The 16,503-nt window shown below is 40.6% G+C and overlaps 1 protein-coding gene across 4 annotated transcripts in view; it reads right to left on the minus strand.

Moving 5' to 3' along the window:
* Positions 1 to 16,503, minus strand: part of LYRM4 (LYR motif containing 4) — a 154,169-nt gene that overhangs the window by 6,794 nt on the left and 130,872 nt on the right. Inside the window, exon 1 of one of the 4 annotated variants that reach the window (XM_065584906.1) lies at positions 3,512 to 15,203. The exons of the other annotated variants lie outside the window; for them this stretch is intronic. Coding sequence (XP_065440978.1) covers positions 13,369 to 15,177 — 1,809 coding nt within the window. The 5' untranslated portion in view covers positions 15,178 to 15,203 and the 3' untranslated portion in view covers positions 3,512 to 13,368. Of the gene's footprint in view, positions 1 to 3,511; positions 15,204 to 16,503 lie in introns of those variants that run through there. 4 annotated transcript variants of the gene reach the window in all.

The raw sequence follows: 16,503 nt of genomic DNA on the forward strand, positions 1-16,503 counted from the left end.
CATAAAATAGCCACATACTTAAATTCTCAACACAGTATTGACAATGTAAGGAAAAAGATATGCATATATATATATATATATATACACACACACACACAATAACTACAGAGAAAGGAAATGCAAAATATACTTAGACAAATAGAAGGGAACATTATAAGAATTTTTTTGGGTGGAGACTAATGCACAGTAGTTTGTTTATCCCTTTGGTATTCACAAATTAATTTGCCTTAAAATTAGTTGAGGGGGATAGGGTCCCCTGCACAATTTGTACATCAGTAACATATAATGGGTAGAAATAGCTTCTTGTTCATAACATGCTGTTCATAACATGCTATTCATACCCAGGATCTCTGTGCTTTATAGTTAAGTAGTAAAACATTACAGACAATGCTAAATTGATTTTCGGGGGGGGGGAACTTTGTCCATCTGCCACTCACCCATAGCTCTCACCACACCCCTCTTCTGCAACATAGCATCCACCCTCCTCCTCCTCTTTCCCCCATCCTTGTTAACATCATCCTACTAGTATTCCTACCTGCTCCTTCCAGATTGCTCCCTATTCCCAGTGACCCCATCCCCTGATCTCTCTCGCACCCACTCTCATCTCCTCCCTTACTGTTCTCCATAACCTCCCCCCTCCTCTAGCTTTTCCCTCTCAATACAAACACACTTTAATTTCTCTCATCTGGAAAAAAAACACTCCTTGACCCCATTTGCTTCTCTAACTACAACCCCATCTCCAAGCTCATTGAATGTGCTGTTTACAATCATTGCTTGGAGTAGTTCTCCTCTAATTCCATCCTAGACTCTCTCCATTCCATCCTCCACCCCTTGCACTCCACTGAAATCACTTTAGACAAAGTCTCCAATTACCTCTTCCTAGCCAAATCTCAGAACCAGTTCTCCATCCTCATCCTCCTTAACTTGTCTGCCACCTCTGACACAGTCATCCATGGTCATCATCTTGAAATCTCATCCTCCCTTGGTTTCTGTGATTTTGTTCTCTTCTAGTTCTCCTACCTCTCTAATCACTCATTCAGTATGTCCGAGGGAGGACTGTCCCTCCTCCAACTTTCTGTGTGATTCCGCAGGGCTCTGTCCTGGGTTCCCTTTCTCTTCTCCCTCTGCCATTATCTCTTGGTGATCCTATCCATAAACACAAATTCAACTATTTTCTCTATACTGACAACTCACAGATCTTTCTCTCTCTCGTCCTGTCCAAAATAAAATCTTGGCCTATTCCTCTGACATCTCCATATGGATGTCTAGTGGTCAGCTCAAGCGCCACATGGCTAAAACCGAGCTCTTAATTATCCCCCCTAGTTCTTCTCTGCTTCCTCTAACACAACAGACAACACTACCATCTTGCCTGTCACTCAGGCCAGTAACCTGGGTGTCATCTTTGACTAGGACCTCTCTCTGGGTCCTCACTTCTAGACTATGTCTAAATCTTGTTGATTCTGTCTGCGTAAGATCTCTAAAATACAGCCTTCCCTATCCAAATGACAAATGCAGCCATGCCCTGCTTATATCCATTAAAAAAGTTGCTGCAATGATCATTTTCCTAGCCTGTCGCTTTGACTCCTTTGCATCACTCCACTGACCCCTCTTCTCTATTGCATCAAACACAAGCTACTTGTCATCACTTTCAAGGCCCTTCATGGCCTATCCCCACCCCTCCCTATCATCTCTCATTCACTACTGAGATGTCAACTCTCACCTGTGACTGGCCCAGAGTGCCAGCCTCCATCACCCATTTGTTAAATTCTTGAACATGCTTTCTCCCATGCTGCCCCTTATGTTTGGAAGGAGCTCCCTCCCCCCATCAGCAAAGCTAACATTATCCTCCTTCAAACCCCATGTTGCCATGATGCCTACACAATTAGGCTGTTGGTATACTGAGACCACTGCCTGTTAATATTGTTTGTTTCCTTGTACTCTCCTGTATGTCTGCATCCATATGTTGTCTTGTCTCATTCTTAGACTAAGCTCTTTGGGTGCAGGGTGTGTTTGTACAGCACCTAGCACAGTGGGTTCATGGTCCACGAATAGGACTCCTAGCCGCTACAGTAATCCAAATAATAAACTTTCTCCCTATTGTTTTATGTGTTAATTACCTTTGAGCTTGCTTTATAAACTCTGCATACAGTCCCAGTGAATCACAGCCACCAGTGGGACAGAGGGTAGCAACCAACTGACATACAGAACAGTTAAGGGGTAGAGGAAGTTTAGGCTAAAGAAAGCAGCAGAGGCCAAGATTCTTTTTAAAAGGAGTTTACAGTTTGGCTTCTAAATCCATATTCAGCCAACTAAATAAGTGTCCTGGTTTTCATAAGACAGGACACCCATTCGCTCCCATTGAACTATTAACGTAGAAAAAAAAAAAAAAAAAAAAGCTCAGCTTGTGGTTACTGAAGTAGGACGAAAAAGATGGCATAATTTATAAACACCATTTACACCTATGTAGAGAGTATTACATAGAATCTGATATATTACAAAGTATAATTGACTGCATTACTTGTGACAGTGCCTCAATGCAGCATGAATCTAAAGAGCAATATAAAAGTCAAAGTTCAATGTTTTAAACTTGTATTAGCTTACTTAAAAAAGAAAAAGCTAGCAGCTATTAAGTTATATTTTGCTATCCACTCCCCATACTGTCACAAATGCATCTTTGCATACATGTTGCCCTTCTAAAAAATGAAGAGTCTCCTCTTGATAGATAGCCTGGTCTGAAACTTGTAAAGCACTGGATTTTAGACTGACTATTCACTGAAGGGAAGATTAATGTGTTGTTCTTAAAGGAATAGCAGCACTTCTCGGCAGCAAACATTCCACTCCCTTAGCATACAGAATTAAGTCAACAAAAGCCCATGAACAACACTGATTAACAGGGAGTAGATGTGGTATATAGAGTATATGAAAAGAGAAACCGATTACGCAATTTAGGAAAAGCCATATTATTTCACAAAATGAAAGAAAAATTAGACCCCTAACAAATGTAACTTATATCAGGCAGACCACGCAACATGTGAGTTATGTGGCAGGCTGCAGAGTAGTAATTATTGCTATATTATAAACCATGCCATGACATTTAACTAAATTAATATAGTTGAATATTTTAGGCCAAAATGTTCAGACTTGAGGGGTCTAAAATTAGGCTCTGAAATCTATATTCAGGCTCTCACCTAAGTGGCCTGTTTTTTGGCAGCTCCTGCTGATTTACAATGTGCTTATCAGCATGAAATTAAATACCTAACAAGCCTTAAAAAAATGTTTTGCAACTAACATATCTGTCCTGGAAGAAAGGAGAGTCCTACACTTGACCAGAGCTCAAAGAGCCGGGAATTCTACATGAACTCAATGTTGTTCATTGGCAGCCATCCAGCACAACAGGCAGTCCAACAAAGTTGGTCCAATGAAAGATATTATCTCACCTACCTTGTCACCTTGCACAACAGGGGAATTTTAAAGTTCTAGGACAGTATAAAGAATCTGTTTTCTTACTTACATCAATTTTGGGGAATGGAGATTTCATCCTGCCATGAAGAAAAGCAAGGGGGATGAATTCCCAGCTGATCCGTGCTGCAATTTCAGCTTTGGAGGCCTCCTTAGTTGACACAAATCCCCCCACTAACTTCAGCCTTCCCTCCACTTTGCTGAATCAGGTTTTCAAGAGGCAGCACTTACTGCTATGTCAGTGACTTCTACCAGATGGTTCAATTCAGCTTTGTAAGAGATGTTTGGTTTTAAAGTAGCGGCCTGGGGAGCTTTAAATATTAACATTTGTGTTTGTATCACTTGGAGGTGGGGGAAGGGGAAGAGAGAATGGACTGTTAAATCCCAACCAAATCTACAGTAGATGTTTTTGAGGTTAGTTAAATAAACTGGAGAAGAATTTCTCATTATAGCTTGGTCACAGGTTCAGCCATTACAACTTATTTTTTAAACTGTCAACAGATCACTCATTTTCTGTTCTGGTTTTGAGATGAGATTTGCTGTCTCTCTGAGCTCATATCTAAAACCTTGCACTGCATTTTTAAAATAATCTCTGTATGCTGTCATGGATTTAAAGGCTCTTATTATATACAAGGCAAAGTTTGTTTTTTCCCTCTCAAAAAGGTTAATTCCTCTTCTGCTTGTGTCTTATATTTGGATACCAGGCCCTCCTCTTCCCTCATTTTATTAGAGGACTTTGTCAAGATCTTTGTACAATCTGGATGGCGATGTCCCAAGGCTGAACTGCAGTTTTTCCTTTGTTTCAAAGGAAGAGGCAGGGGAGGTTGAACGTCTGACTACTGAGTCAGGCAAACATCTAAGGTCTTGGCCACGTGGAGCATATTCTGTTTCCAGCATTCACTGGCCAGCCGTGCATGTAACTGCACTGGTGAAAACCTCTTATGTAGAGATGGGAAGTTGTGATATTCACTGGCACCCCAGAGGACTGCCACTGTAGCATGTTGTGGCTTCCTTTGCTTACACTAGGGATTCGTACTGGTGGTGCTATTCTGGTGGCTAGCAACTCAGGAAAATACCCAATGTATACATGACCTAAGATTCAATATTCCCCTTCTACTCTCTTGGGGAATAAGAAAGCTAATAAATTAAAGCTTAAAAAAATTCACTAAAAAGTTAAAAAACAATATTTCTGCTAAGCAGAGCTCTTCTACCTGCTAGAGCCTGGAAGTGAAGTAGTGTGTTCAGGCAGGGCAGGCTTCTTTGCAGGAGGAGAATGTCAAAAATGTAGTTCTTTTCTGTTCACCTGTGGTAAGAGGTTATCTTATCCACTGTTGGAATGGCTGATTTGGATATATGAAAATCTCCATTTAAGACATACGTGTTGACTCATTTTCCCAATAAATGTACACAGACACACATTTTAGTGTGCACTCAGCCCTAAACACTATGCCACTGCATCTTCAATAATCTGCCTGCACTTTGTATGATTTTCTTGTGGTTCCAGAATTTATTTCAGAATATTTTAGGTTAAACTTCTAAACCTCAGTTCTTCAACCACTGTTAGCCTTGAACTTCCAATAAGATGATTAAAACTTTGTACACCTCTGATCACATACACTTTAGACAGAACAGACACAAATTCCTTTTATACTTGCTGAAAAATTAAGATGCTCCCCCCTCCCCCCACCAATATATCAGCAGGACTGCAAGAGAGTGTTTAAACATATCAGTTTTAATTCATTAATTCGTAAGGTCCCAATAACTTCTTCTACAAAGATATTCTGTTGTGCCGATTCTAATGAAAATGTTTTACTAGTGTTATGTTATTATCGCACACTGATTCTCACAAAGCATGAAAGAGTTAAATGGCTATTTACTGAGCTCTTTCTTCACCAAGCATGTTTGTAATTTATACACAATGAGACATTTACTCCTTTGGTAAATGGCTGGAAGCCAATGTACAGAGGTCAATGTCACAGTATTTTCATCACAGTTCATTTACCACAAGCGATGTTTGCCTAGAAAATCCAACCATTTGCTCCACAAACCTCCCTTCAGTTTTTTTTTCCCTTTGTATAACTGGTGGTATAATTTACACTTTAGTCCTCCAAGAAAAGTTATAGAATAAAAAGCATTTATGAAAGTATCTGTGGGAATAGAAGACCAAAGTGATGGTAGAGATACACTTCAGATCTGAATGAATTACTTGATGTTTAAATATTTATATAGTGCCAATAATGTGCTATGCACTTTATCAACAAGTACGATGACAGCCTCTCTACCCAAACAGTTTACAATATAGAACTGGGCCACCATTCAGTGTGATTACACAGGATTATTTTATCCTTCTCCCCAAATATTTGTAGTTAGTTAGTGTGAGGGATATATTATCTTGAAACAGTTTAATCAATGAAAAAACAAAATCAGTAAGGATGACCACAGTAGTTAGAGATGAAAAATATCTACAGCATCAAGTTCTTTCCGTTGCATATGCAAGATATAGTCCCTGACAGAGGACAGATCAGATATAAGATAGTATGAAACCATACTTGATTTTCCCCCCACACCAGCAGATTTGGCAAGTGCTGTAACGTAAGTAGTATGGGGCTAGGGTAAAAAGACTTATCAATGGGCAAAACTGACAGTAAGAAAAGGAAAGAAAGTTGCTGAATAGTAAGAATTGATTGAATCTCTCCTTCCTATAACTCCCAAACCATTCACAGATCATTTGGGTGTAGCAGAATAAAAGCAAGAAACTTTCTTACTATTCCTGGTTCACTTGAACACTGATCTCTCCCTCAATCACAGCTGGCTACAATGATAAGAGGAGGACCTAGTGTGGAATGTTTCACAGCTATAAAAAAGGTTTAGTAGGATAAATTTTTCTCAAAAATAATAGAATTCTAGAAGAAAAGTATCTTAAAACAGAGTTAAGTATAAAAATATATTGTCACAGAAAACACCATTAGTAGAATGCTGTAGTTTTTAATACTCTGAAAACTAGAAATTCAGAAAACCTGTTTAAGGTGCCAACAATATCTTAACTCTACCCACTCCAAAGAAGATATTTTTTGTTTAGTGAGACTGTGGACCTGAAAGTCAAATGGTTACAGTTCTAATTCCAATTTTGCCAAAGTCACTTTACGGTGCAATTCTCTGAAAAGTGACTACTTCAAAAATGGCACCTTACTCAACAGTCCTGTGTATATTCAAAATGTCCATTAACTTTAGTCATTACAACATTTTTACTCTCTTAGTTCTGCAGAGCCAACACAGCTGAGAGGGTGAACTGGATTCTATTGTTCATTAGAGTTGTAACTGATTGGAACTTAGGAAATAATTGTGCAAAATGTCACTAGTGTCACAGATAATATAACTTGGACTGTAGAATCTATCTTATTGGTGGTGATACGAGAGAAGAAAAAAAAAACAGCTTGACTCTCAGATTTGAGACAAAACTGCAGAGTTGGAAATTAGACATCTCACATGTAAGCTGAGTGTATTTTTATGTAAACCACTGAGTTTGCTGACAAACAACTGCACAGTGCCATTTTTAGTCATTTTTCAGAGCAAAAATCACACCTTTAAGAGCCCTACCTGGGAAACTTACTGGAGTACAGGAAAATATCTTTTCCCCACTGATTAATTTCTTTTATTGCCTATCTCCCTGCCTGCAGCATCATTAATGCCCATAGAGCTCCCCCAGCGCTCTTTATTTTCCATCCCGTCCCCAGCTAAATTAATGCTAATGCACTCAAAGATGTTTTGCTCCTGTTTAAGACAGTGAGAGAGGGACTCATCCGTTTCTGGATGTTACCAGCACTGCTATAGAAAGTTAAGGGAAATAATAAGCTCTGGGGACACAAACAGGACATCCAGACTTAGAGGGAACCCTTCGTGGAAAGGATATGAGGATTCAATAAACAGGAGGGAGAGCTAGCTAAGAGCACTAAGAGCATGTATGTATAGGGTTCATTAGCCCTTTTCAGTTTGGGATTTTGTATCAGGGTTTGCTACTGAGAGGGGTTTACTGGCCACATTACTGATGTGTGGAGAGATCTTCCTTGGAGAAAGCATTCAAACTCATGCACTACCAGAGCCCTATGGAGGAGACGGTGTGGGAGAAGTGTCTTTCAATTCTTCTGGGCCCTTTTGGCAAAGCCTTGAAGGCTTCACAGCCTTGGGCTGAGAGCCCTTCCCTAACACATGGAAGGCATTTTTCATTCTTCTCTGATGTGAGGATCATAGCGATGTAAGAGGAACATTTGGCATTTTCCCAAGCAGATCTGCCAACTTTAAAAGTGACCCAGAAACAGACATTGCAAACAATAAACAAAGACTTTTGAGTTTATACTATAACTATTAAACTACCCAAGGACTATTTACAACTAAACAACTACATGTAAAACTAATATGAATGTGAAAAGGAAAGGTTGGCTCCATGACTTCACCAACAGATTGAAAGTGAGGAATTAACAGACCATTAAAGTGAGCACGGTATTTAAATCCCTTGGTCTACAGACCGCTGGACTTGAGGGACATGTGTTTTACACCCAGCTGGTAACTGTGATGTTGTGCAGTCTATATGGTTTTATAAAAACTTGATAATAAGTCAATATAATGTAACTGAGCTGGTTTTAGAGAAAATACGGTAATAAGTGAATGTAACGTAACTGGGATATGCTTCATGCAAAAGGTCTCTTGTAAGGTATCATTACAAAGCTTATAATCTACTGAGTGTGATCATCTGATTTGTATAAATGTACCACTCTTGTATCTAAAACTAGAAATATAAAATGTAACTCTGAGGGCCTATTGTAATTGTGTAAAGTGTGGACCATTAATGATGGTTTGGAATCTTGATGACTCCCATTGTCTGCAGATGGCTGTATTTACCTGTGAGTCTTCCTGTATATGTGTGTGCTGGCAAGTGAGTAATGAAGTCTTGCAGTGACATGTGATCATGTCACCTGAACTGGAATCCATCTTTAACCTGGTGCTTTTCCAGTGAGGGGGGGTGGAAACCCAGAGAGACAAAGAGTTCCCGCCTTATGCAAAAGATATATAAAGGGGGGAAGAGAAGAGAGAGGGGGAGAAGCCATCATGAAGAATCCCCTAGCTACCACCTGAGCTGCAACAAGAGCTGTACCAGGGGAAAGAATTGTGCCCAGGCCTGGAAGGTGTACAGTCTGAGAAAAACTTACTGAAACATCTCTGAGGGTGAGATTATCTGTATTTAGTTTGATTAGGCATAGATTTGCGCATTTTATTTTATTTTGCTTGGTGACTTACTTTGTTCTGTCTGTTACTACTTTGAACCACTTAAATCCTACTGTCTGTATTTAATAAAATCACTTTTTATTTAGTAATTTACTCAGAGTATGTATTAATACCTGGGGGAGCAAACAACTGTGCATATCTCTCTATCAGTGTTATAGAGGGCGAACAATTTATGAGTTTGCCTTGCATAAGCTTTATGCAGGGTAAAACGGATTTATTTGGGTTTAGACTCCATTGGGAGTTGAGCATCTGAGTGCTAAAGACAAGCGCACTTCTGTAAGCTGTTTTTAGGTAACCTGCAGCTTTGGGACAGGAGATTCAGACCCAGGGTCTGTGTCTGGAGCCAGACGGGAGTGTCTGGCTCAGCAAGACAGGGTGCTGGAGTCCTGAGCTGGCAGGGAAAACAGAAGCAGGGGTAGTCTTTGCACATCGGGTGGCAGCTCCCAAGGGGGTTTCTGTGATCCAACCCGTCACAGTAACTACTGCTCAAAAAGGTTCTGTGGCCACATGACTATGTGTCCAGCACCTACAGCAGGGCTCTGAGGAGCCAATATTTTTGGAGACCAAGCTACTGCTGGTAAAGAACCCCTTTCCCCCAAACTCACTTATAAGACAGCATTTTAAAACTGTATTGTTAAAATTAAGAAAAATAAAGCAAAGACTATCAAATAACTTGAAATAACCATTAAGTTTCTCTCCCTGTAAATGTTACTTCTTGTTATTCATACGTGGTTTGAATATTAAAATTTACTGTAGATGGCATGTCTGGAATTTAAAACCAAAACCCAACATCAACTCACCCCAAGCAACTAACTATTTGCTTATGGAATAATGCAAGTAATCGAATCTGTGACATATGGGTACATTTGCTATATATTTTACTTAATTAATAAACAAATTGCATTAAAAATAGCTCCCAGACATAGTTAGAACGTTTCCTTTCTGTCCACACAGGCAAAAAAGGAACCTTATTACAATAAGTACTTATTACAGTTGTGTTCAAACATGGCTATTTCTCAAGCATAGGAAAGTAGAGGGGAGGGCAGACAGGGAAGGGAAATAAATGAATTATCAACTCTGGGTCATTTTATTAGTCAAGACAACTAACATATAAATGAGGACAGGAGCAGAACAGTGTAGAAATATGAGCAATGCCATAAAAAAAACGGTTACCTACCTTTTCGTAACTGTTGTTCTTCAAGATGTGTTGCTCATGTCCATTCCATTCTAGGTGTATGCGCGCCCAGGTACAGAGTCAGAGATTTTTGCCTTAGCGGTATCTGTAGGGTCGGCAGTAGTGCCCTCTTGAATGCCGTGCTCATGCGTTGGTATTTTAGGCGCCGCCGACCTTATGCCCCCTCAGTTCCTTCTTGCCAGCAACTCCAACAGATGGATAGGACGATGGGTAATGGAATGGACATGAGCAAAACATCTCGAAGAACAGTTACGAAAAGGTAAGTAACCATTTTTAATTCTTCAAGTGCTTGCTCATGTCGATTCCATTCTAGGTGACTCACAAGCAGTATCCTCAGAGGTGGGCTTGGAGTTCACAGTCTAGCAGCTTGCATTAATGCTCTCTGAAGCCAGCATCACCCAGCAGGCCTGGGACAAGTACATAATGGGATGTGAACGTATAGGCGGATGACCAGGTGGCCACCCTACAGATGACCTGGATAGCCATTTGGGCTAGGAAAGCTGCCGAGGAGGCTTGTGCCCTGGTTGACTGGGTCGTTACAATCGCTGGAGGTACCACCCTTGCCTGATCGTAACAGCAGCGAATGCAGGCAGTGATCCAAGAATAAATTCTTTGAGCGGACACTGGACAACCTTTCATCCTGTCGACCACCATGACGAACAATTGCGCCAACTTGCGGAATGGCTTGGTCCTTTCAACGTAGAAGGCTAGCACCCTCCTGACGTCTAGCACCTTGGCCAGGTCCGTCGCCCAGCTTAGCATCTTCAGTGCTGGTCGGCCTACTTGCTCTTTGGCCGCTGGGCCCGCTTCGGGCAAAGATGACTCTACTAGGGTCTGGGACCCCATACTGCTCCCAGGAGTCGGAGGAGGATCCCTAGCTGGGCTAGGAGGTCCGACCGCAGCAGTACTCCCAAGCAGCTCCGGGGAAGGCATGTGGCCTGACACAGGTCCTTTGCCTGAAGCCCCCTTTTTCTGTGGTGCCGATGGGCCTGTTGACTTCAACCGCTTCTTAGGCACCACGGAGGGGGAACGGTGCCATGTGGGTTCCGGTGCCAGTGATTTGCTGCGCGCTGCCACAGAGGTGCTGGGTGTGGAGTCTGATCGAGAGGGCTCCGAGGCAGGATGAAGCACAGCCTCCATGAGGAGGATCCCGGATATCCTGCTCCTTCTGAGTTCAAGGGTGAAAGTTTTTGCAGATCCTGCATTTGTCCTTTCTATGCACTCCCCCAAACAGCTCTCGTGGGTAGTGGCGGGTTTAGAGTTAGTGGGGCCCTGTGCGCAGCTTCATTTTTGCCCCCTCCCCCACCCCAGGACCCAGTCAAGAAAAAGAACATTCTCTCTTATCTCCCTCCCCCATTTTTCATTCTTTTTTTCTTCATCCTCCTCCTATATTATAAGTAATATGAAGTAAATGAAAATAAAGTGAGGTACCTTGATTGTTTTTGTAGTCTAACTTTTTTTTCACAGACCACTTGAAAATTGTTGAGGGTCGTGGTAGACCACTTAGTGATCTTTCCAAATGTTGTTTGTACCATTAGCTAACTATTGTAAAGTGCTTTGGATAAGAGCGCTTTATAAAAAAAAAAAACCTTAATAACCTTTCCTCGGTCCACCTGAATGGAGTTCTTGGACCATAGTTTGAGAACTTATGGTCTAGATGAAAGCTTGTATTTGCATTATGCTAAAGTGAAAAATGTGTACAAATAAAAAGCATAGATGACACATGAATGGAAAAATAAAAGTTAACTTCCTCTGAAGAAACTTATTCAATTTGAATTTTTTTTTCAGATATCTTTGTTTCTACACTTTTTCTATACAAAATCGTCACGTAAGTCATCGTAAGTAATATTTTGTAAAGAGGCACTTTCAATTGTCAATATTGCCGAACTTGTCAAATGTTCCTGACTCATTGTATTTCGCAAATAATTTTTAACTTGTTTCAATACAGAAAAAGAAGGTTTACCAGAAGCATTTGTGACAGGTATCGTTAAAAATATTTTCAGAATGGTTTCTACATTTGAAAAGATTGACTGCAAATCGTCACGTAAAAGTCTATACAAATCAACTGGTGATCTTGAAGCACAGACCTCATCATTTTCAATAAAATGAATTAAATGTTTCACTTTATCTTCAAAAAGATTTGTGTCTATGTTCTCTCAGTCGAATTCACTTAATTTCTTACTGTAGTGACTTTTTGCATTTTTGTCCATACTGCTGTCAAAAAAGACGCAAAATAAATCAACAGTTTTCTTTAGAGATTCACCTCTACTCTGCAATTGCACTATTATTGTGTCACAAATAACAGTGACTGTCTCAACAATGATCTTCTCTTTCCCTTTTAAATTGATTTCATTGTCTCTAGTTTCACCGAAAAATAACTTCCTGCTTTCTTTACGCTTCTCACCAGATATATCAGATAAACCTATATTTTCTGTTAATGTTAGTGCCTCTGCTTCCACCGAGCTATAGTCATTTTGAACTTCCATGACAAAACTTTTAACTGAAGCTAACAATTGTGCAGCATTCATAAATTTGTATCAATCTTTTGCAGCAATTTGCTGATGGCATTAATTCTTTGAAGTAAACAGCTCCACAAAAAAGTAAAAACAGCAATATCATACTTTTCAAACTTTTCTGCTAAGGATTTTGCTTCAGTTTTCACACACCGTTTTTCAGAATTTGATGTGGCTATGTCTAATAAGGTTTTTTTAATATCATCATAGCTCATTTTCAAAGCCAAAACAGCATCTGCACGAGCAGACCACCTGGTGTCACAAATTCTTTTGACTGTCAAATGTTTTTTAATTTGTCTGCACCAAGCGTGATTGTAGCATACTCCACCGATGCATGGAAACTAAAAAAAGGCATACACGTTTTGAACTAAGTAAAAAAAATGTGTAGATCCCACACAAGATTTGGCTGCAGCGTTGCAGATTAAATTTAAGGAATGGCTGGAAAATGGTATGAATAAAGCAGAGGTGCTTGCATTGCTCAGTCTTGCCTGTAGACCTGAATATTTTCCTGCCATATTTGCGGCATTATCAAAGCTTTGCCCATGACAACTTTTGATGTCCAAACCTAAATTTGCAATGATTTCTAAAACAGTTGTCTCTAGACCAGGGGTGTCAAACTCAATTGCACAGGGGGCCAAAACTCAAAACTCGCGGGCCGAACAGTATAACCATTTATTTAACAGACTAAATATTTATGTTTTTTAACCATTAATATGAACCAAAATACAGGATATCATTCCAAAATAAATACATTTCAACTTAAAATATTTTGCTCTTCATAAAAAAATATCCTGTCAATACAATACATTCAAAATCTGTACATGCTGGAATATTAAAAAATCTGAAAATATAAATAAAAAATTGAATTTAAAGCAAAAGTATAATCATAACAAATCATAACATTCCATTTTCTTGTCCTATTTAGTCAGAGCCTGATACTTGGAGTCTTTTCTTTGCAACAAGTTCGTTTATGTTTGGGGTTAGGTTCTGTGTTGTGAAGATTCTCAGGATCGATTGCAGGTGTTCATCAGTGAGGCGACTCCTGTGTGACGTTTTGTTAATTTTCATCACAGAGAACAGCTGCTCGCACAGATATGTGCTGCCAAACATGGACAGGATTCGAGCCGCATGTTGGCGGAGCTGCGGCATCGCTTCAGGAATGAAGCGAGTGAACTGTGCTGGCCCCGCAGTGTCGTACTTTGCCTTCAGTGTCCCGTTACATTGCAGTTCTATCAGCTCCATCTGCATTTCTACAGGTGCGGTTTCCACATCGACTGCAAATGGGTTGCGAAGCAGCTCGAAGTTACTTTTCTGTGCCTCAAAGTCACTGAAGCGCCGTGCGAACTCAGTGCGCAGCGCGCTGAGTTTTTCAGCAAAGGTGGCATTTGGGAAAACTGTGGCACTTTCTTGGTTCCGTATTACTTGGCAACAGGGAAAGTGAGACAAGTTGCATTGGTGCATTTGTGTCTCCCATAAGCGCAGCTTCACTTGAAATGCCTTCACTGCATCATGCATATCGGTTATTATGTGCTCCCGTCCCTGGAGTTGAAGGTTTAAAGCGCTAAGATGCGACGTTATGTCAGCCAGGAACGCCAACTCACATTTCCACTTTTCATCCCGCAGAACTGTGCAGTCTTTCCCCTTACTGTCCATGAACTGGCAGATTTCCTCTCGCAGCTCAAAGTGTCTTTTGAGAACTTTTCCCCGACTTAGCCACCGGACCTCCGTATGATATGGCATATCGCCAAACTCGCTATCTATTTCCCGCAGAAAAGACTGGAATTGGCGGTGATTTAAACCGTGGGCTCTGATAAAGTTGACGGTTTGTGTTACAGTGTTCATCACATGATCCATTTTTAGGACTTTATCACTCAGCGATTCCTGGTGTATGATGCAGTGATACACTGTCAACTCACCGGCACAGTTCTCCTCCCGCATCTTTGAGCGCATCCTTCCCACCAGTCCATTTTTTTCACCACACATAGCAGGTGCGCCATCTGTTGTAAGTCCAACGAGTTTTTCCCACGGCAGTTTCATGTCGGTTACACTTTGAAATACATTTCCAAAGATGTCTTCTCCTTTCGTTGTCCCGTGCATCGATTTAATGTCCAGTATTTCCTCTGTTACGCACAAATTGGAATCCACACCACGGATAAATATCGCCAGCTGTGCAGTGTCAGTCGCGTCAGTAGTTTCATCCACGGCAAGGGAGTATGCAACAAAATCTTTTGCTCTTTCAATCAACTGTGTTTTCAAATCAGTCGCCATCTCACAAACCCGATTAGCAACAGTGTTTCTGCTGAGGCTTACATTTGCAAACGCTCGCGTTTTATCTGGACAAAGGACGTCGCACACTTTCATCATACAATTCTTTACGAATTCCCCCTCGGTAAACGGCCGTCCTGATTTGGCGATCTCTTCGGCCACAATGAAACTTGCTTTCACAGCAGCTTCACTTTGTGATTTTGCTTTGGTGAAAAACGTCTGCTGGGATGTCAAATTCTTCTTCAACTCCTCTACCTTTTGTAGCTTCTGTCCTGCGCTCAGGTTTTTGAATTTGTTCTCATGTTTCGTCTCGTAGTGCCGTCTTAGGTTATACTCCTTCATTACAGCGATATTACTCCCGCAAAGGAGACACACTGGTTTACCTGCAATTTCAGTAAACATATACTCATTCTCCCACCGGCTTTGAAAGCCTCGGTTTTCAGAATCAATTTTTCTCTTGGCCATTGTTGGGGTCTAGCTTTGATTTGATATTAGCGTTGTATACATCAACAAAAACAACAAGGAGTCTGGTGGCACCTTAAAGACTAACAGATTTATTTGGGCATAAGCTTTCGTGAGTAAAAACCTCAGCGATGCATCCGAAGAAGTGAGGTTTTTACTCACGAAAGCTTATGCCCAAATAAATCTGTTAGTCTTTAAGGTGCCACCAGACTCCTTGTTGTTTTTGTAGATACAGACTAACACGGCTACCCCCTGATACTATACATCAACAGACTGCGAACTTGAACCACGGCTTGCCGTTGGCAGCAATTGCACTGCATCATGGGATTTGTAGTGTGTGTTATTGGGGCGTCATATCACAGGGCCATTAAAAACAGATATATAAAACGATTTCGCGGGCCGGATATAATTGTATGGCGGGCCGGATGTGGCCCGCGGGCCTTGAGTTTGACACATGTGCTCTAGACATTCAGAAGTGTGGAATTTTAGCGGGACAAAACAAAGAAATTGCTCTACAACTTCACCATTGCCGGTCACATATCTTAAAATTAATGTTAATTGGTCTACATGGCTCACATCTGGTGTTGAATCACCTTTTACGGAATAGTACTTGGCATCCTTTATTTCATCAGTGAATTGGTTTCTGAGCTGCTCTGCTATTATAGCGATGAATTCATCGTAGGTTTGGTGCGTTAAAAAGTTGGTCTTCTCTGAGCCATAATACTGATAATTTTTCAAATGTTCTTTGAGAAAATCATCAAATTCACTAAAATATTCAAGGTAGGTTAAAAATTACCTTTTTGATTTGACAATGACTTATGTCTTCTTACAGGTAGTCCCAAAGAAGACAGAGTTTGACCGTGGCAACAACATGTCTCAGCACTTTCCTCCAATAAGAACACTCCTTTTCAAACTGAGCCTATAACACAGAATCAATTCTTCCAGATAATTTACACCTTTGAACGAACTTACACATAGCATTAATATGAGCTTTGGAAGTTTCATGATCAGCAACATGTCTTGCAACATTTCTCCAATTAGAGTGCCCATCGACGAATGTTTGTTTTCCTTTACTATGGTCAGGGAATAATTTGCAAACATAACAATAGACTGCCTTAAGGATTTCTGAAAAAAAATCAACCAAATTCTCACTTCTGTTGTACCATTTTTCTGCATCTTCAGAAAATGGGACTCATGAAGACCTTTAAATTGCTTTCGTCCTGCAATCTCATAGACTCAGAGATTTTAAGGTCAGAAGGGACCATTATGATCATCTAGTCTGACCTCCCGCATGATGCAGGCCACAAAAGCTGACCCACCCACTCCTGG

The sequence above is a fragment of the Chrysemys picta genome, chromosome 2 (genome assembly GCF_011386835.1).
Source record: "Chrysemys picta bellii isolate R12L10 chromosome 2, ASM1138683v2, whole genome shotgun sequence".
Classification (NCBI taxonomy): Eukaryota; Metazoa; Chordata; order Testudines; family Emydidae; genus Chrysemys; species Chrysemys picta.